Consider the following 20473-nt stretch of genomic DNA (forward strand, 5'->3'; position numbering starts at 1 on the left):
CGGGGAGCGGAGCCGGGGATGGGGCAGCTGGGGAGTGCTGGGAATGAGCTGGGAAGTGCTTGGAATGATGTGGGGTGTGCTGGGGGGAGCTGGGATATACTGGGGGGGGAGCTGGGGAATAATGGGATGGAGCTGGGGAGTACTGGGATTGAACTGGGCTATACTGGAGTTGAGCTGGGGTGTGCTTGGGGTGAACTGGAGGCTGCTGGGGGGGAGCTGGGGGTATACTGGGGGGAGCTGGGGAGGGCTGGGGGGGAGCTGGGGTGTGCTGGGGTGAACTGAGGTGTAATAGGGAAAGCTGGGACATACTGGAGCTGAACTGGGACATACTGGGGTTGAGCTGGGCAGCACGGGGCTGAATCTTGCTGCATGAACCGGGGCCAGAGCCCCCCCGGGTGTATTTGCACCCCCAGAGCCGCCATTCCCCCCATCCCAGCGGAGCCGCTGCTCCAAGCCCGGGCTCTTCCATAGGGATCGGTCCCGCTCGTGGCAACGGGAGCAGGGGAATTCCAGCGGGACTTTCCCGGTAAAACCACACACAAACCGCGTTGTTGAGAGGCTCGGGGGGGGGGTCCCCCCCCTCCCCGCCCCATTCCCAGCTCCTTGGCGGGAGGATAACGCGGGGGGACGGTTTGGGGTGACCCAGGAGCAGGGGATGGATCCAGCTGGACAATGGTCCCTGCATCCCACAGAGCAGGACCCCATGGGCACCCCAGCACCCTATTGAGGCACCCCAGAATCACCCCTGCACCCCGTTGCAGCACCCTTGCACCCAAGAACCACCCCAGCACCCCAGAACTACCCATGCACCCCATTGAGGCTCCCCAAAACCACCCCAGCACCCCATTGCAGCCCCACTGCACCCCAAAACCACCCCATTATCCCATTGCAGCACCCCAGGACCAGCCCAGCACCTCATTGCAGTACCCCAGAACCACCCCAGCACTCCATTGCAGCACCCCATTAACCCATTGCAGCACCCCTGCACCCCAGAACCACCCCTGCACCCCATTGCAGCACCCCAAAACCACCCCAGCACCCCAAGCTCAGCTTAAGCAGTGGCTGAGACAAGCTCAATGTCCAGGCTCTCACACCCCAACCTCAAGTGCTCCAGGTACCCCAAAACCTCTCAGCCCCCCAAAACCAACCCCACATGTCCCCAGGATGGAGCATCCCCTCTAACACCCACCCCAAGTGCTCTGGGTACCCCAAAACCTCCCTGACCCCAAACCCCCCCTTTGCACCCCAAACCGCTCACCCCAGTGTGGCAGAACCACTCCTGGTCCCAGCTGAGCTGCTCACACTGGGGAGGTCCCACAATTGGGAGGACCCCCCCACTTCAAATAGTGCAAAGCCTTCTTGAGGTGCCCTCCCCACCATCTTCATCCTCCTCTTCATCGCCCCCCATCGCATCCCCCCTGCATCCCATCACCCTGCCTCATCCCCATGGATCTGGGGAGGGCCCTGGTTGGGGGACACTGGGTTTGGGGGCGCTATTGGATAGAGCATGATGATGATGAAGGTCTTGGGGAGGGGGATGAAGGCTTTGGAGTCATCCCATCTTCCCATTGGACACTGGAGAACATGGAACCATTGACAACCCCTTCCCGGCATCCCATATGGGGGGGCTGTACCCCAGTTGGGGTGTTCCACGGGCGCTACTGGTGTTACTGGTGCGGCTCCAGTTAGTGCTGGGGGGTGACTGGGTTCCCAATGGTGGCATCGCCACTGCCATGGGCCCAATGGTGGGTCTGGGGGGCATCAACCCAGAGACCCCCCCATGGGGCTGGGCCAGGTCCATGTCCCAGGGGACAGGGACAGGACACGGTGGCCATAACCCCCCCCTTGTCCTTGTCCTTGTCCTTGTCCTTGTCCCAGATTCATTTGGTTTATTCCTAAACAATCAGCTCCGGATCAAGGTACAAAATCTCTGACATCCCGAATTCCCGAGCCGAGGCCACGATTCCCAGTGCAGGAAGTGCTCACACACCCACCGGGGGGGCCCATGGACCCCCCCACAACAGCTGGAGGTGGCAGCAGAACCCCCCAAGTCCCTCCAACAGGCTTGGAGGCACCAGGACCTCCCCAGAACATCTGGAGATGGAGATGCTGGAGCCCCCCAGCACATCTGGGGGTGCCAGGAGCCCCCCCAAACACACCTAAAGATGCTGGGACCCCCCAGCAGGGAGGTGCTGAGAGCCCCCCATGTCCTGACAACATGCATGGAGGTGCCCCAAGAACCCCCCAGCACATCTGGGAGCCCCCATGGACCCCCCCGAACATCTGGAGATGCCCCAAGTCCCTCCAATAGGTTTAGAGGTACCAGGAGCCCCCATGGACCCCCCCCAGACCATCTGGAGATGGAGATGCTGGAGCCCCCCAGCACATCTGGGCGTGCCAGGAGCCCCCCCACCATACCTGAAGATACTGGGGATCCCCCCAGAATGCCTGGAGGTGCCCCCAGACCCATAAAGACCCCCCCAAACACACCTGAAGATACCAGGACTCCCCCAGACCCCCCAGCAGGGAGGTGCTGAGAGCCCCCCAAGTCCTGACAACATGCATGGAGGTGCCCCAAGACCCCCCTCCAGCACATCTGGGGGTACCAGGAGCCTCCCAAAACCCCCCCTACCTGCATGGATGTGCTATAAGACACCCCCCCACGAAACTGGAGGTGCTGGGATCACCCCAAGCCCCCCCCTACATTCTTGGACAAGCCGAGAGCCCCCCTAAACCCCCCCAGGTCCATCCCCCTAAGCCCCCCCCAAACCCTGGGGGGCCACTTGGGGGGCTCCCATGGGGCGAAGGGACAGGGGAGCAGAGGGAAGGGGCTGTGGGTGCCCCAAAGGCTGGGGAGCAATGGCAGGACCCCCCCTTTCCCCCTTTCCCCCCCCCAAGGGCACGAGCTGAAGAGCACTTTGGGTTGGACAATGGTGGGGATGAGGATGAGGATGATGGTGGTTGTGAAGGGACCGGATACCCCCCAGCTCCCAAACCCAATGTGGGGGGCACCCAGTGACCGGGAGGGGGACACCCAGCATGGCCCTATGGCCCCCAAGCAGTGGGGTGGCACTTGGGGGGTCCCCCCCAAAGCATTGGGTCATGTTCATGATGTGCAAGAGGGACACAAGCTGTGATGGATGGGGGGACACATGGACCATGGAGCCCCCATGGGGTGGGGGGGACACATGGACCATGGAGCCCCCATGGGGTGGGGGGGACACATGGACCATGGAGCCCCCTATGGGGTTGGGGGGACACATGGACCATGGAGCCCCCATGGGGTGGGGAGGACACATGGACCATAGACTCCCATAGGGTGGGAGGGATACAAGGACCATAGAGCCCCTATGGGGTGGGGGGGCACATGGACCATGGAGCCCCCATGGGGTGGGGGGGCACATGGACCATAGAGCCCCATGGGGCAGGGGGACACAAGGACCACAGCCCCCTGTGGGGCCCACGGGGGGTCAGTTGAGGCTGTCCTCATCGCTGGCCTCGCCGCGCTCCTCCCTGCTCTCCGGGAGGGAGCTCTCGTCGATGTTCTCCAGGGAATCCGCGTGCTGGAGCGAGAGCTCGGACAGCGCCAGCGCCGGGAGCCGGCTCTGCTCCGGGAAGAGCCAGGGCTTGAAGTGCGGCTCGTGCCGCTGCTTCCACTCAGGATACTTCAGACACGCCTTGTACATCTTCCTCATGGCCTGGGGAGCGGGAGGAGCCTCCGTCCCCATCCCCATCCCCATCCCATCCCCATCATCCAACCCCATACCCATCATCCAACCCCATCCCCATCCCCATCATCCAACCCCATCATCCAACCCCATCCCCATCATCCAACCCCATCCCCATCATCCAACCTCATCCCATCCCCATCCCCATCATCCAACCCCATCCCCATCCCCGTCCTCATCCCCATCCCCATCCCATCCCCATCATCCAACCCCATCCCCATCATCCAACCCCATCCCCATCATCCAACCTAATCCCATCCCCATCCCCGTCCCCATCCCCATCCCCATCTCCATCCCCATCTCCATCCCATCCCCATTCCCGCCCCCATCATCCATCCCCATCCCCATCCCCGTCCCCATCCCCATCTCCATCCCCATACCCACCCCCATCCCTGTCCCCATCCCCATCCCCATCTCCATCCCCATCCCCAACTTCATCCCATCCCCATCCCCATCATCCATCCCCATCCCCATCTCTATCCCCATTTCCATCCCCATCCCCATCTCTATTCCCATTTCCATCCCCATCCACATCATCCATCCCCATCATCCATCCCCATCCCCATCCCTATACCCATCCCCATCCCCATCATCCATCCGCATTCCCATCTCCATCCCCATCCCATCCCCATCCCCATCTCCATCTCCATCCCCATCCTATCTCCATCCCCATCTCCATGTCTATCCCCTTCCCCATCCCCATCTCCATCCCCATCCCATCCCTATCCCATCTCCATCATCCAACCCCATCCCATCCCCATCCCCATCATCCAACCCCATCCCCATCCCTATACCCATCCCCATCCCCATCATCCATCCCCATCATCCATCCGCATCCCCATCCCTATACCCATCCCCATCCCCATCCCTGTCCCCATCCACATCATCCATCCCCATCATCCATCCCCATCCCCATCCCCATCCCTATACCCATCCCCACCCCTGTCCCCATCCACATCATCCATCCCCATCATCCATCCCCATCATCCATCCGCATCCCCATCCCTATACCCATCCCCATCCCCACCCCTGTCCCCATCCACATCATCCATCCCCATCATCCATCCCCATCCCCATCATCCATCCGCATTCCCATCTCCATCCCCATCCCCATCCCATCTCCATCCCCACCCCCAGGCCTCCCACACTCACTTTGGGAGCCAGGAACTGTGAGGATTTGTTCACCACCCACTTGGGAAGGGAACCTGGGGGGAAGAGGAGCCACGTTGGGATGGTCCCTGCTTGGGGACACCATGTGGAGAGGGCACCGGGTGGTGCGGGGATGCCCAGCCAGAAGCAGGATTCAACCCGAATTCCCACGGTAGCTTTTTGCTGCTTCCCCAAAAAGCCATTTCAGCATCTTGGCCACCCCGAAAATAGACATTTCAAGAGAATGGGCCCAAAATGTTCCCTCCTGGCTCCAGTGCTCCGGTTGGATCCCAAGATGATCCCACTGCTGCCTGTTGGAGCCCACCCAGAGCCCACCCGCCCTCCCAGCTCTCGAAAACCCGGATCCATCCATCCCACCTTGCTGATCCCATCACCAGCCTTGGAAACACCCAGATCCATCCATCCCCCCTTGCTGATCCCATCATCAACCCTGGAAACACCCAGATCCATCCATCCCACCTTGCTGATCCCATCACCAGCCTTGGAAACACCCAGATCCATCCATCCCCCCTTGGTGATCCCACGGTTCTATGACCAACCTGAGCTGATCCATCAGGACAGACCACCCCTAAATGGAGAGTGACTATCCCCAAGGGTGGTCTGAGCCCCCCAAAGTGCTGGAGCAGGGGATGGGGGTCCCCCCTTTACCTTTGGGGTCCACCTGCGCCAGGTAGGTGATGGTGCAGCTCTTGGCCCCCGTCCCCTCGATCAAGTAGCCCGTCTGGATGGAGACGGCTCGTACCATGTCCTTCCGTGGGGGGTACTTCTGCAGGGGGACACCAAGGGGGGACATGGGGACAGGGTGTGGGTTAGGAGGGGGTTCAGGCATCACCCATCCATCCCATCCCCGTGCAGGCAGCACCCATGGGACCCCCTCAGTGCACTCACAGGGTGCTTGACAGAGTAGTTCATGATGATGTAGTCGTTGCCCATGGGCAGCCAGGAGCGCAGCGTGATGACATCCCGGTTCTTGAGGGGCTTGGGGCACTTCCCTATGGACAACAATGGGGGGAGACCCCTCCTAGCATGAGCAACCCCCTAAACCCCACCCCGAGCGGTCCCAGGTTCCTCCTGGCACCATGGGCACCACCAGCCCCATGGCTGATGGAGCCCCCACCACGGCGGGCCCCCCGGGCCGTGCTCACAGGCGTAGTAGCCCACGTCGGAGTTGACCGTGAGCTTCCCGATGTCGAAGGTCTCGATGACGTTGGTGTCCCACTTCTTGCGGTACTCGATGTCGTGCAGCACGTCATAGAGCGTCTCTGCCGGCACGTCCTTGCACTCCATCCTGCACTGCACCAGGGGACAAGCGGGTGGCCATGGGGACCCGGCTGGAGACACCCGCATCCATCCATCCCACCGCGCTGATCCCATCATCAGCCTTGGAAACACTCAGATCCATCCATCCCACTGCGCTGATCCCATCATCAGCCTTGGAAACACCTGGATCCATCCATCCCACTGCACTGATCCCATCATCAGCCTTGGAACACCCAAATCCATCCATCCCACTGCACTGATCCCATCATCAGCCTTGGAAACACCTGGATCCATCCATCCCACTGCACTGATCCCATCATCAGCCTTGGAACACCCAGATCCATCCATCCCACTGCACTGATCCCATCATCAGCCTTGGAAACACCCGGATCTATCCATCCCACCGCACTGATCCCATCATCATCCTTGGAAACACCCAGATCCATCCATCCAACTGCACTGATCCCATCATCAGCCTTGGAAACACCCAGATCCATCCATCCCACTACACTGATCCCATCATCAGCCTTGGAAACACCCAGATTCATCCATCCCACCGCACCGACCCCATCATCAACCCTGGAGACACCCAGATCCATCCACCCCACCTTGTTCATCCCATCATCAACCCTGGAAACACCCAGATCCATCCACCCCACTGCGCTGATCCCATTATCAACCTTGGAAACACCCAGATCCATCCATCCCACCTAGTTCATCCCATCATCAACCCTGGAAACACCTGGATCCATCCATCCCACCGCATTGATCCTATGATCAACTTTGGAAACACCCTGGTGGGTGGGAAGGTGACCATGGGGATGCCCAAGAGGAATGACAACAGTGGGGACCCCCAAGAGGGAGGGTGCCCATGCCACCCCAAGGCAGGATGGCAGCCATGAGGACCCCCAGAAATGATGGTGGTCATGGGGAACCCACAGGTGGGGAGGTGGCCGTGGGGACCCCCCAGCTGAGGGTCTCCGCTCAGGTTCCCCAACCCCAATGCAACAACCCCCCAAGAAGCTGGATCCCAACCAGCAGCTCAGCCCAGCCTGGCCCAGTTTGGCCCAGTTGGGCACTGGGGCCATGGGGCAGTGTGTATGGCACGGGGGGGCACAGTGGGGAGCAGCTTGGGAAGAGGAGGAGACGGGAGGAGCCACATCCCCATCCTCCTGCACCCCGGATGTCCCCAAGCTGGGAACCGGGATCCAGCCCCACCAAATGCCACCAGCTCCGGGTCATCCCAAGGGTGGCTCCGGCCATTCCTGGACCCCGGAGCTGGGGGGGCTGCTGGGGCTGGGTCAGGGTGGAGGAGCTGGAGCCTGTCCCTAACCCCATGGGGCCCATCTCCAACCCCATGTGGCCCATCCCCAACCCCATAGAGTCCATCTCCAACCCCATGGAGCTCATCCCTTGCACCTCAATTACAGCCCCACCACATCAGCCAACATCTGGGCTGGGGACAGCCCCTTGTGGCGGTGTCACCCCCCGGGTGACATCCTCAGGGACCCCCCAGCTCCCACCCGCATGGGCCGGGCTGGATGCGGGAGCTCCGGCCATGGAATGTCACTGGGAGAGGGGACGGTGCCGCCCGGAGCAGCGCCGCAGCCCTGGGTCAATATTGACTCTATGGGGTGAGGAGGAGGAGGAAGGTGACACACGGTGCCACCGGCTCTGCCCCAGGCAAAAGGTCCCCATGGCTTCACCATGATGCCCGGAGCAGGACCCATGGCCATGGGCGCAGCCACGTGGGTCATTAAGTTAATTACCCGTGTTCGTTAGTGACCATCTCAAGGTGACCTGACGCATAAGGGACAGGCAGGGACCTGGGGGGGTCCCACCACCAGCACAGCTCCAACCCCATCCCATGGGGTGGATCCTGGATGGATCTTTCCCAAGGAGCCCCTTTCCCAGGGCAGCATCTCCCTGGATCAACCAGGGTGGGAGGGGGGGTCCCAAATGGTGTCCCCCATCTTTGGGATCCCCAAATGCTGTGTCCCATGTCCCGCTGATGAATCACAACCTCGTTTCCAGCCTCCTGGAAAACAGGTTAGACCAGAGCTGCATTCCTGGTGGGAAGAGTGGAGATGCCAAAGAGGGGTGGGAGCTGGGGGGGGGGGGTGAACCCCCCCAGCCTTGGATGCCACCTTCATCCATGAAATCCAGCCAGAGTGTCCCATGCTGGAGCCGGGGTGTCCCCCCAGACCCTGATACCTGCCCAGCGCCACTCCACACACACACAGCACCCATGCGGGAACATCCAGCAGGATCTTCCCAAGCAGGATCCAGGCAGGAAGGTGCTGGGAGCACCGGGATAGGAAAGGGAAGGACGTGGGGATGGGTGAGAGACGGCGACAGGTACCAACCGCCCGCGGTGGGAACGCGCCGGACCAGGACATCCTGGTGCACACCTTGGGATGGTTCCCGGCCACGCGGGAGGACGTGGCACAACCGGATTGTCGGGATGGGCAGGGAACAGGCAGGGAACAGGTAGGGGCCGGGCAGGGGCCGGGCAGGACACCCCCAGTGCCTCCCTGCACACACAGCAGCACCCCAATCCCACCGGAGCTGCTTTGCGATGCAGGAACACCCCAAAAGCCATGGGCAGAGTTGGGGGGCTCAGCGTGGGGACCGGGGAGTGCTGCCCCATGGAGCCAGGCCAGCCCAGCCTGCCCATGGTGACACCACGGTGATGGGCGCTCGGTGTCCCCCCATGGGCCAGGAGCCCCCCAAAACCCCCCCATTGGGGCTCGCTGTGACAGCACCGCCGGCCATTGCCACCCCTTGTCCCCAGGCTCTCCACCAGGCTCTGCCACGCCGGCGCCGGGAGCCAAGAGAGGCGATTCCCGGCGGGATTCCCGGCGGGATTCCCGCTGGGAACCGGGAACAACCAGCGCCACCACCCCGGGGACAGGTTCTGCCGGTGCCACGTCTGTGCTCGGTGGCTGCAGAACCGATGCCACCACCAGCAGCACCGGCCAGTGCCAGCCCATGGCACGGGGCAGGGGACAGCCCCACGGGGACCACAGGGACCCCCCAGCTCCTCCATGCAGCGAGCACTGGGGGGGTCCCGTCACCCCCCTGCAGCCCCTGGGTCCCCGCTGGTCCCTGCTCTCCCCTGGGACACCCCTGGTCCTGGGGTCCCCGTCTGTAATGGGGTGACAGCTCGGCCAAGTCCCTGCTTGCCCCAGGGTCCCCACTAACCCCTGGGGTCCCCACTTGCCACAGGGTCCCTGCTTGCACCCACAGGTCCTGCTCACCCCAGGGGGCTGCATCACCCCCAGGTCCACACTTGCTTTGGGGTCCCCCCTTGCCCCAGGGTGCTGCATTACTTGAGGGTCCCCACTTGCTGTAGGGACCCCACTGTAGGGTCCCCACTTGCTGTGGAGTCCCTGGTCACCCCAGGGTGCTGCATTGGCCCAGGGTCCCCATTCTTTTGGGGGTCGCCCCCTTCTCCAGGGTGCTGCATCACCCCCAAGTCCCCACTCACTTTGGGGTCTCTGCTCACCTCACGGTGCCACATCACCCCCCAAGTCCCCACTTGCTTTGGGGTCTCCCCTTGCCTCAGGGTGCTGCCTCACCTCATGGGCCCCAACTTGCTATAGGGTCCCCACTCACTCTGGGGTCCCCCCTCACCGCAGGGTGCTCCATCGCCCCCTAATCCCCACTCGCTTTGGGGTCCCCCTTGCTCCAGGGTGTTCCATCACCCCCCAAACCCCAACTTACTGTGGGGTCCCCATTCACCCCAGGGTGCTGCATCACCTCATGGTCCCCCCTTGCTGTAGGGACCCCCCTTGCTTCCGGGTGCTGCATCCCTCGAGGGCCCCCACTCGCTTTGGGGTCCCCCCTTGCCCCTGGATGCTCCATCACCCCCCAAGTCCCCATTCACTGTGGGGTCTCCCCTCACCCCAGGGTGCCGCATCACCCCGGGTCCCCACTTCCCGCCCCCCCCCCCCCCCGGGCATCCCCCCTCGTTCCCCCCGCCCCGAGGCCCCCGCTCCAGGGCTGCCCCCGGGGCCGGTTCCCGCTCCCGCTCCCGGTTCCCGCTCCCGGTTCCCGCTCCCGGGGTCTCACCTTGATCTTGTGGAGGTCGCGCTCGGGCTCCCGGAGCTGCACCCACACGGTCACCCCCCCCTTGCTGTAGGTGAGGCTCCAGCCGCGCTCCGACTCGCAGAGCGCCCGGAACGCGCCGAAGTCCCGATCGTCGGGGATCTGGACGCTGTCGCGACCCGACATGGTCTCGTCCCGACAACACGCCCCCCCCCCCCCCGGCTCCCTCGCTGTGGCCGGTGCCGCGGGTCGCGGCGGCCCCTACGGCGGCGGCGGCATCCCCGGTGCGCGGTGCGCGATGGGCCGGGGCGGAACCGGGAGCGGGGGGCGGCACCGGGGGAGGAGCGGGGAGGGACCGGGGGGGGGGACACGCATTGGGGGGACACCGGGGACACCGGCGGGGGGCATCGGGGAGGGACCACTGGAAAGGGGGGGGGGGACACACGGACACGGCACCGGAGCACCGGGGGGGGGGTGTCGGGAGTACCGGGGGGAGGGCCCGGGGGGAGCGGGGGGAGCGGGGGCACACACACAGATGTGCGCAGCTGTTGCACAGACACCCGCAGTGCACACATGTCCTTCGCTTGCATGTACGTGGATGCACTCATGCGCACAGGCGTGCACACACGGAGGCACGTATGTGCCTGCACACACATGCGGTCATGCATACACGTGTGCACACAGAGGCATGACATGCATGCACACACATTTGCATTCGTACATACACACATGCGCAGGGGCATGTACATGCATGCACACACATGTGTGCTGATACAGGCATGCACACACAGAGGCATGTACATGCATGCACACAAGTGGTTCACAGACATGTTCACACACATGTGCACTCACATGCATGTGCACAGTCATGTACATGAATGCACACACATGCACTGATATGCACATGAATGTGTGCACAGACATGTACATGCACATACACACATGTGCACTCATGCACACAGACATGCACACACCCTGGCATGTATGTGCATGCACACGCATGGATTCACAGACATACATGTGTACTCACACACGCACACACATTCAGTCATGCACGTGCATGCACATACATGTGCGCTCATGCACACGGGCACACACATATAGGCATGTATGTGCACGCGCACATGGGATTCACACACATGCATATACATACATGTGCACTCATCTGCACATGCATGCACATACACATGCATTCACATACATGCACTGACATGCACACGCAGTACTGCACTCACACATGTACATGCACTCGCACACATGCACACAGACTCATGCATGTACATGTGCACTCACACACACACACGTGCACATACAGGGAGCACCTACACGTGTGCAAGCCCTGCATGGGTGAGCCACGGGCTCAAGCTGAGCCTGCGGTGCTTGTGCACACGTGTGTGGGTGCACATGTGTGTGAGTTCACATGTGCACGTGTGCCGCTGCATGCCGGTGTGTGCACATGCCTATGTGTGTGCATGTACATGTGTGAACAGATGTGTGTGAGTGCACCCGTGTGTGCATGTGTCTGCAGCTGTCTGCGCGCATGTGTCTGTACACGCATGTGCGTGAGCACACATGTATGTGCATGTGTGTCTGAATCATGTGTGCATACATGTGCATGACTATGTGTGTACGCATGTGAGTGCATATGTGTGTGCACGCATGTGAGTATATGTGTGCGTGCATGTGTCTGCTCCCCTACATGCACACACGTGTGTGGGAGTGCTTGTGTGCATGTGTGCATGTGCACACGTGTGTATGAGCACGTGTGTGTATGTGCACACATGTGTATGAGCACGCGTGTGTGTGCACATGTGTGTATGAGCACGTGTATGTGTGTGCACACGTGTGTATGAGCACATGTGTGTGTACGTGCACACGTGTGTGCGCCCCAGTGCACGCGCCTCCAGGCCCAGGCGAGTCTCGAACCCGTGTCCTCACCCCGGCCCTTTCCCGGCATGCCCCGGGTGGGCGGGCAGTGCCCCGGCGCCCCCTGGGGGTTGTAGTCCGCAGGGGCACTACTAACCCTGTGACGTGCGCCGTGAGGAACTACAGCTCCCAGCAGGCCTTCCGCGCAGCCGCTCTAGCTGCGCCGGCTTGCCGGCCGCCGCCATCTTGCTTCGCCGGCCTCCATCGGCGTGAAGGGGGGGTTCAGGCGGCAGCGGCGGCGAGCGGCGGGGCCATGCTGGGCTCTCTCGCGGCCCGCCCGCCGCCACCGGCGCTGGCGGGGCTCCTGCGGGCGCGGCCGCCGCTGGCTCCGCCGGCGGAGGGGGCCGGGAGCGCCGAGCAGCGGCTGCTGACGGGGTGGGCCGCCAGGGGGCGCCGGCGGTCCGCGCCGCCGGGCCTGGGGGTGTCATGGCGGGGGCAGGGCCCCGGGGGGAGCCCCCTGTCAGTGGGGCCAGGCCTTGGGGGGACCCCCTTGTCAATGCGGCCAGGCCATGGGGGTACCCTCTTAAGAATGGGGGGCTCGCCCCTATTAGTGGGGCCAGGCCCCAAGGGGCCCCCCATTGCTGAGCAGCAGTTCCCGGGCCCGGCCCCCCCGCAGCACCCCAGCACTGCCCTGCGTGGCGCAGGCCGCCCCATGGCATCCCCCGCCGTGCCCCATGGGGAGCCGTCACCGGGTCCTGTGGGTGCTGAGCGCCGCTGGCACCATGGAGGAGAGCCCAAGGGGCGCCGGAGAGGAGCTGTGCTGCCCGGCCTGGCTGCTGCAGTGGCCTTCTGCTACCTCCGGGACCGCCTGTCCAAGGGTGACTATTGCTGCTGGGCCGGGACAGGGCGGGGATGGGGGGGTGTGGGGCAGCCCTTGGGGTGGGGGGCATGGGGGTCCCTCCTTGGGCATGGAGCCTGCCCATAGGGTGAGCTCATCTGCTTGGATCATAGGATATAGGGGTGAATATAGAGGTTCTGGAGGTGGGAAGGGGTTGAGTTGCCACCATGAGCCCAGTTTGTGTCTGAGCCTCGGTGGGCGGCCACAAGCCCTTGTCACAGCGTTGGGTTTGGGTGTTCTGGCACCCTCCCCCTCGGTCCTGATCCAGCTCTGGGGCAGCAGCACAAGAGGGACGTGGAGCTGCTGGAGCGAGGCCAGAGGAGGCCCCGGAGCTGCTGCGAGGGCTGGAGCAGCTCTGCTCTGGAGCCAGGCTGAGAGAGCTGGGCTGGGGCAGCCTGGAGAAGAGAAGGCTCCTGAAGGGGAGACCTTAGAGCAGCTCCAGTGCCTAAAGGGGCTCCAGGAAACCTGGAGAGGGGCTTTGGACAAGGGCCTGGAGGGACAGGCCAAGGGGAATGGCTTTAACCTGCCAGAGGGGAGATTGAGATGAGCTCTGAGGCAGAAGCTCTTCCCTGTGAGGGTGCTGAGGCGCTGGCACAGACTTTTCCCAGAGAAGCTGTGGCTGCCCCATCCCTGGCAGTGTTCAAGGCCAGGTTGGACACAGGGGCTTGGAGCAACCTGCTCTAGTGGAAGGTGTCCCTGCCCGGGGCAGGGGGTTGGGGCTGGGTGAGCTTTAAGGTCCCTTCAACCCATGTGGTTGTGGGTGTTCCTGCCCCAAGAGGGGGATCCTGAGCCCAGGGTTAGGGTGCAGAGGGCAGAGCCCTGTCTCTGGGGCTGCTCTCGAGGAGGACACATTGAAGATAGAAGGCAGGAGGCTCAGCCATGGGTGGGAACGACTTGGAGAAGGCAAAGGAGATGTTGGAGTTGGAGAGCAGGGAGCACCTGAGGGCTGGTGGCACCTGGGGGGGGGGGGGTCCCCACTTCCCACATGCCCCAGCAGGGCTGTGCTGGCTGCACTGCTCGGGAGCAGCTCCTGCTCCAGCACCTCTGGGTGTCTCTGGGTGTCGCTGGGTGTCTCTGGGTGCTGTCCTTACCCTCCCCAGCCAGGAGGTGTCATTCCAGGCCCATGGCAGGAGCTCTCTGGTGCCTGGAGCCCTGGGGGTGAGGCTGGGGGTGCTGGGTGCTGGTGCCAGCACCCTGCAGGGTTTGCTCTGCCAACACACAAGTCTCTGGTCCTCCCGTTGGGGGGTCCCTTGCTGGAGCCTCTCCTGGCTCATCCCCAGCCCTGGGTGTCCCAGCAGGACCTTCCCCCTCTGCTGCCGCAGCTCCTGTGGGGCTGTGGAGGTGCTTCCCTGTTAACTCCCTTCCCACCCTTTCTCCCTTTCCAGAAGATGCTCTGCTGGAAGCCGCGAGGATCAACAACGTTTCGGAAGTCAGCAGGTGAGCGGGATTAGGGAATGCTGCTGCCCAGGGCTGGGAAGCCACAGAGCTCTGTCAGCACTTGGGAAGGGCGGCCTCGTCCTTCATACCCGCTGGGGCTCAGACGTGTCGGTGCTTGGGCAGGTATCCCAAGGGATGGCACCCACACGCTTCCAGGGGGTGTTTTGCGTTGCCTCTGCCCACCCTGAGGCTGGGCCGGAGCGAGGCAGAGCTGAGTGCGGGGCTGCACCCAGGAGAGGGCAGCACCGGCCACACAGCACCCCCTTCCCTTCTCCTGCTCCCCACACCGTGCTGTCCCGGCCTCCTGCCCCCCTTGGCTCACAAGGAGAGGGGTGGCTGCACCGCTGCAGCTCTGCTGTGTAGTTTTAGGCTCCTCTGAGCCCTCTGCCAGGCTTTGATGCCCGGAGAGCAGAGCAGAGAGGCTGCAGGGCTGGGCTGCGTGCTCAGGCCCTGCGGGGCGGCTGCGGGTGCTCCCTGCGTGCTGCCAGCAGCCCGTGTGCTGCGCCAGGCCAGCGGAGCTGAGCAGGGCCTGCTGGCGCTCTCACTGATGATGTTCAGTTCTCCGTCCTTTCGCCTTGGAGATGATGAGAAGCAGGAGCCTGCTGTTTGTGACTGTCCAGACCGTGTTCCCTGCTCCCCCGCTCCCCTCAGCTGCTGCTTTCCTGCTGCATCAAGGCGGGAGCTGGACTTTGTCAAGTGCCTTGTGCAGCCGACACCTCCTCATGGCCCTTGATGCATTAGAACATCGTCATACAGTGACTAGGAAATGGGATCTTCTGGCCTGAAGGGGAGGAAATGGTCACATCAGAGAGGCTGGGGTGAGCTACCAAGAGGAAGGTTTCAGGACCATGAGTTAAGTCATGGTTGGGTTTAACTGAGGAGGGAGAAGCAGGTAGGGAGAGGCTCTGGGGCAGCTTGGAGCAGAGGCTGTGCTGTGAGCAGGGGACTGAAGAGCTTTGAGAACTGTGGCCCTTACCCCAAAAGAGCTGTGTTCTCTCCTGGAAGAGATGAGATGCCCTAAAGATCTCCTGCAGGATGAGGGGGTCCGGGGTATCACCCCTGGGATGCCCATGGGAACCTCATGGAGCTCAACACGGCCAAGGGCAAGGTCCTGCCCCTGGGTCGGGGCAATCCCAGCACAGACACAGGCTGGGGGAGGCTGGATGGAGCAGCCTGAGGAGAAGGACTTGGGGTGTTGGGTGAGGAGAAGCTCCCCAGGATCCCATCCCTGGCAGTGTTCAAGGCCAGGTTGGACACAGGGGCTTGGAGCAACCTGCTCTAGTGGAAGGTGTCCCTGCTCGGGGCAGGGGTTGGAGCTGGAGGAGCTTTAAGGTCCCTTCATCCCAACCCAGTGTGGGATTCCATGAACCTGTGTGACCATTCCCTTTGGAGCAGCCCAGCTCTTCCCTTCAAGCCCTTCCCACCATCAGCCTGTACAGACAGTAACACCAAATGAGTGTCAATAGTTTAATTCCCCTCAACCTCAGTGATTCCACATGTTTGGAAGCAAGGGAAGAAGCAGAGCCAGGGAGAACGACTGCCTCACTGCCCTGTGTCCACATTCAGCACTGACATTGATTCCCAGTGTTCCAGCCCTGGTCCTTCCGAAGCCACCCCCCAACGAGCAGAGCTTCCTCCCTGGAGGAGGATGATGGAGCAGTGTTCTCCTCAGCACTCCCCACCGTGACTCATGGAAACGCGGTGCCTGTGTCACAGCAGCTCATTCCAGGAGCAGGCACCAGCCTGGATCCGTGTTGATGAGGTGTGGAGGTGCCCAGGAGCTCCCAGGGGATCCAGGAGCCACCTCAGCTCTGGCTGCTCGCTCCAGGCTCGTTTTGGGTTGCAGGAAGGGCTCACTCACGTTTGGAGCCCCAGAGGGTGCTTCTGCCCCTGGGTTTCGCTGCTGAGCATCGCTCGTGGTGGCAGCTCCGGCTCAGCCTCCTGCTGCCTCCTCCAGGCTCCGTCTGAAGCTTCTCCCTCGCGCTGCAGGCACCAAAGGGGGGGTTACAGCTGCCGGGAGTCCTGGTCCCCCCAGCAGGAACACGCTGCTCTGCCCAGTGAGGAGCAGCATGGTCCTGACCCGTTCCCAGCCTCCCCGTCCCCTCTTCAGTGCTCTGGTAGGTGCCATCTCCCCTTTGCTGTCACAGAGAGCTTTGCCCCACCAGGGCCGTTCACTCCCCACAGCATTCCCACTGGGATCAGCTGCGGGAATGCTGGTGTGGGATGTGCTCCGGAGCACGCGGCGCACACAGCTCCAGGGCTGGAATGGTTGTCCCACCATGGAAATACCTCTGTCCTTACACCGTCCCACGGGTTCGCCCTGCTCCTGGGAGGAGATCAGCCCTGGGGCTATGGGAGGTGAGCTCAGGGGTCCCAGCCTGCGTGAGGTGCTGCACGGGTGAGCTGGTGCCATGCGCTGGAGAACAAGGAGCCTCTTCTAGAAGGGCCTGAACCTTTGTGCTCGTGTGAGGTGGCAGGACAGGGACAGTCCTCCCGATGCGGTGTGTAGGATCGTGGATTATGGAGTAGTTTGGGTTGGAAGGACCTTAAAGCTCATCTAGTTCAGGCTGGAGAAGAGAAGGCTCCTTAAGGGGAGCCCTTAGAGCAGCTCCAGGGCCTAAAGGGGCTCCAGGAAACCTGGAGAGGGGCTTTTGGTGTAGGGACAGGTCAAGGGGCTTGGAGCAACCTGCTCTAGTGGAAGATGTCCCTGCCCGGGGCAGGGGTTGGAGTTGGATCAGCTTTAAGCTCCCTTCATCCCAAACCATTCCATGATTCCACGATACGATTCTTCCAACCTGTTTGGAAAGGCAAGATCTGCTCTGGGTGTTGGAGCATCTCTCAGGCTGCGGCTGTGGGATGAGTTTGGCATCTCCCCATGTCTGTGTCTTTGTGTCCACGTTGCCTTTCCCCCTCATGTGTTCCCCCTTTCTGTGCTGTCACCCCCTCAGGCAGCCCCTCTCATCCACAATCTCACTTCCCCTCCTGACACCTGGGTTCAGAAGAGCTTCCCTTTGACTCTGGACATCCATTTCCATGAACGTCTCCTTGGCCATCACCTCTCCACGTGCCCTGTTTGTTCTGGGTGGTTTGGGGCCACCATCCCTTGCCCTGGGAGCCCTGGATATAACATTGCTCTCTCCTTCTGCCTTCCCTTGCAGCAGTGCTTGTGTGCTCGTGTGTGTTCGCAGAGGTGACCATGAGGGCTTGGGGAGCAGGAGGAGCCAGGATGCCAGCAGCCACACCGAACCCCTCCAGCAGCTCTGCACGTTCCCTCTGCTCCTTTCCCTGCCTCTGCCTGTCCTTGTGCTTTCATGTCCGGACACATTGTTGGCTGGGGATGGTCTCACCCTGCCGGTGGAGCACGGGGCACGTCCCCCCTCCCCGGCAGTCACCCAGCACCGAGCAGGGTGCGGGGCTGAAAGAGCACCTATTGTTGTGGGGAAAGTTCAAGTTTCCAGGTCCTGTTCCTGCAGCTGGCAGGAGGGAGGCGCTGAGCACAAACTCAAACATGCCCCTGGGCCCCTGTCACCGAGGCGCTCACCCAGAACCCGCGCCGCGGGGTGAATAGAGGCACATCTGCCGGGCCGGGGGAGCGCGGCCTCCTCCCCGCCTGCTCCCGGGATCAAAGGGCTCCCAGCGGGAGCTGCCGGCCCGCCGTGGGTGCGCGGCGCGGTGGGTGCTGGGCTGGCCGGGCGCTGGGGGCCCGCTGCTCGGGGTGCCCCGCGCTGCGGGGCTCTGCAGGGGTGTTGCTCCGGGAGTGGGAGCTCCCGGAGCGTTAGAGATCCGTGGGGAAGCGCTGTTCCCGCAGGGTGACCTGTGGCTGCGGAAGCCGCTGAGCTTTCTGCCCCAAGACCCTAAACCGAGGGGTTTTCTGGGGAGGCTCATGAGCTTCCTGCTGTAAAGCCCGTTCAGAGGTGGTTTGGGGGAGCACAGCAGCTTTCTGCCCCAAAACCCTGGAAATGAACGTTTCTGGGGAAGCACGCCAGCTTTCTGAGGTGGAAACCTGTAGAATAAGTGTTTTCTGGAGAAGCAGCTGAGCTTTCTGCCCTCAACCCCTAAAACACAGTGTGTTCTGGAGACCTGGATGAGCTGTCTGCCCTGGATGAGCTGTCTTCCTAGGGAAACACCCTAGGAAAGGTGTTTCCTACAGAAGTAAATGAACTTTCTGCTCTGAAACCCTGAAAGAAAAGTGGGGTTTGGAGAAGGGGACAATTTTTCTGCCATAAAATCCTTAAGAAACAGGGGGTTTTGGAGAAGCAGATGAGTTTTCTGCCCTAAAACCCTTTCAGAAAGGTGTTTTCTAGAGAAGTAAATGAACTTTCTGCTCTGAAACCCTGAAAGAAAAGTGGGGTTTGGAGAGGGGGACAAGGGGACAATTTTTTTGCCATAAAATCCTTAAGAAACAGGGTTTTTTGGAGAAGCAGATGAGCTTTCTGCCCTAAAACTCTTTCAGAAAGGTGTTTTCTAGAGAAGTAAATGAACTTTCTGCCCTAAAGCCCTAAAACCCAAGTGTTTTCTGGAGAAGCAGATGAGCTTTTCCCCCTGAAACCCTTTCAAGAAGGTGTTTCTGCAGAAGCAGAGGACCTTCAGCCCTATCCCCAGTCAGAGCTACCTGAGAACCTCCTTCAGAGGCCACAGCGAGTGTCCTGCGTCTGACTTGGTTCCAGTGTGGCCAAACCCCCAAATACTGAGCAGAGGGGTTATTCCTGGTGGATGCGGGTGCTGCTGGGATGTGGGGGTGGCTGTCACCCATTGTCACAGCATTAAATCAGGAGAAGGAACTGAATGGGAGCAGCAGGTTCGCTTGGCCAGGGACGCTGTTGTGCTGCTGAGCACCCTGCAGTGAGGTAACCAGCGCCCAGCTCTGCTGCGGTGCCCATGCGGGCATGCTGGAGGGGGGGACACGAGCCATTCCTGCGCTGGGCTGCGTCCCGTGGCATGCCTGGTGCTTGTCATGATCTAGGTTCCTCAATGGAAAAGTGTGGGATGAATGGCAGTGTCTTAGCTCTGAGCCTGGAACTGAATCCTGCAGCAGAACTCCAGCATCAGGGAGTTGTAGACTCATGGAATGGTTTGGGTTGAAAGGGACCGTAAAGCTCATCCAGTTCAGCCTGGAAAAGAGAAGGCTCCTGAAGGGGAGCCCTTAGAGCAGCTCCAGTGCCTAAAGGGGCTCCAGGAAACCTGGAGAGGGGCTTTGGACAAGGGCCTGGAGGGCCAGGCCAAGGGGAATGGCTTTAACCTGCCAGAGGGGAGATTGAGATGAGCTCTGAGGCAGAAGCTCTTCCCTGTGAGGGTGCTGAGGCGCTGGCACAGACTTTTCCCAGAGAAGCTGTGGCTGCCCCATCCCTGGCAGTGTTCAAGGCCAGGTTGGACACAGGGGCTTGGAGCAACCTGCTCTAGTGGAAGGTGTCCCTGCCCGGGGCAGGGGTTGGGACTGGAGGAGCTTTGAGCTCCTTTCACCCCAACCCAGGCTGGGGTTCTATGGTTCTGTCTCGGGGTAGGAGTCCCCCATCTCTTGCTGGGCTCCTCCTGGTTTGGGGGATCCGGGGCTGCCTCTTGTCCCTTCAGTAGCTCCTTTCCCATCCAAAGGAGCATGTTTCCCGCTGGACAGACCCAGCAGCACATGGTGCACAGATGGGGCCCGGTGTGGATTTCTCCCTGTGGCGCTGTCCCCGGGAGCACGGTGACCTGTGGCCATGGAGCCGAGTCACAGACGTGTCACCCCAGTGTTGTGAGTGCAAACACCCCCCGTCTGCAGCTCTGCAACGGGAGCTGCTCTCTGCAGATAGCAATCTGCCCCCGCCGGGGCCCCGCGCCCGGCTGGGGGGGCCTTGGGGCTGCACGTGGGGACACCGCTGTCCTGGGGTGCTCCTGGGGCGGCAGAGCTCTGAGATCTGCTTGCAGGTGGGGGAAGGAGGCAAGAGCAGGATGTATCCTGGTGGAGCCGTGTCCTGGAGCTGGTGATGTGCAGATCCGTGTGAGGATCCTGCATGGAGATCTGTTCCTCTGCTGCCGTGCAGGATCGAGCTCCTCTGGAGCCCGGAGCTCCTGTTCACCTGACAGA

At 61.9% G+C, this 20473-nt stretch overlaps 2 protein-coding genes across 2 annotated transcripts in view; one reads left to right on the forward strand and one right to left on the reverse strand.

Annotated features, from left to right (window-relative positions):
• Nucleotides 1-1872: 1872 nt before the first annotated feature.
• On the reverse strand, nt 1873-10544 carry STARD10 (StAR related lipid transfer domain containing 10). Its single transcript, XM_030477338.1, has 6 exons — nt 10233-10544; nt 6044-6191; nt 5787-5890; nt 5547-5664; nt 4881-4933; nt 1873-3698 (listed from the first exon to the last, which is right to left on the reverse strand). The coding sequence occupies exons 1-6, from the start codon at nt 10392-10394 to the stop codon at nt 3471-3473; spliced, it is 813 nt and encodes a 270-aa protein (XP_030333198.1). The 5' UTR covers nt 10395-10544; the 3' UTR covers nt 1873-3470.
• Nucleotides 10393-20473, forward strand: part of CLPB (caseinolytic mitochondrial matrix peptidase chaperone subunit B) — a 53667-nt gene continuing 43586 nt past the window's right edge. The window contains exons 1-3 of the mRNA XM_030477594.1: nt 10393-10492; nt 12101-12952; nt 14358-14409. Of these exons, the coding sequence (XP_030333454.1) occupies nt 10393-10492; nt 12101-12952; nt 14358-14409 (1004 nt within the window). The remainder of the gene's footprint in view (nt 10493-12100; nt 12953-14357; nt 14410-20473) is intronic.

Source organism: Strigops habroptila, chromosome 2 (genome assembly GCF_004027225.2).
Source record: "Strigops habroptila isolate Jane chromosome 2, bStrHab1.2.pri, whole genome shotgun sequence".
NCBI lineage: Eukaryota > Metazoa > Chordata > Aves > Psittaciformes > Psittacidae > Strigops > Strigops habroptila.

Coding starts and splice junctions, on each gene's coding strand:
- STARD10 (XM_030477338.1), bottom strand. CDS start 10,394: ATGTCGGGTCGCGACAGCGTCCAGATCCCCGACGATCGGGACTTCGGC. Junction 5,891..6,043: donor CGACGTGGGCTACTACGCCT/GTGAGCACGGCC, acceptor TGTTGTCCATAG/GGAAGTGCCCCAAGCCCCTC. Junction 3,699..4,880: donor CACAGTTCCTGGCTCCCAAA/GTGAGTGTGGGA, acceptor CCCGCTCCCCAG/GCCATGAGGAAGATGTACAA.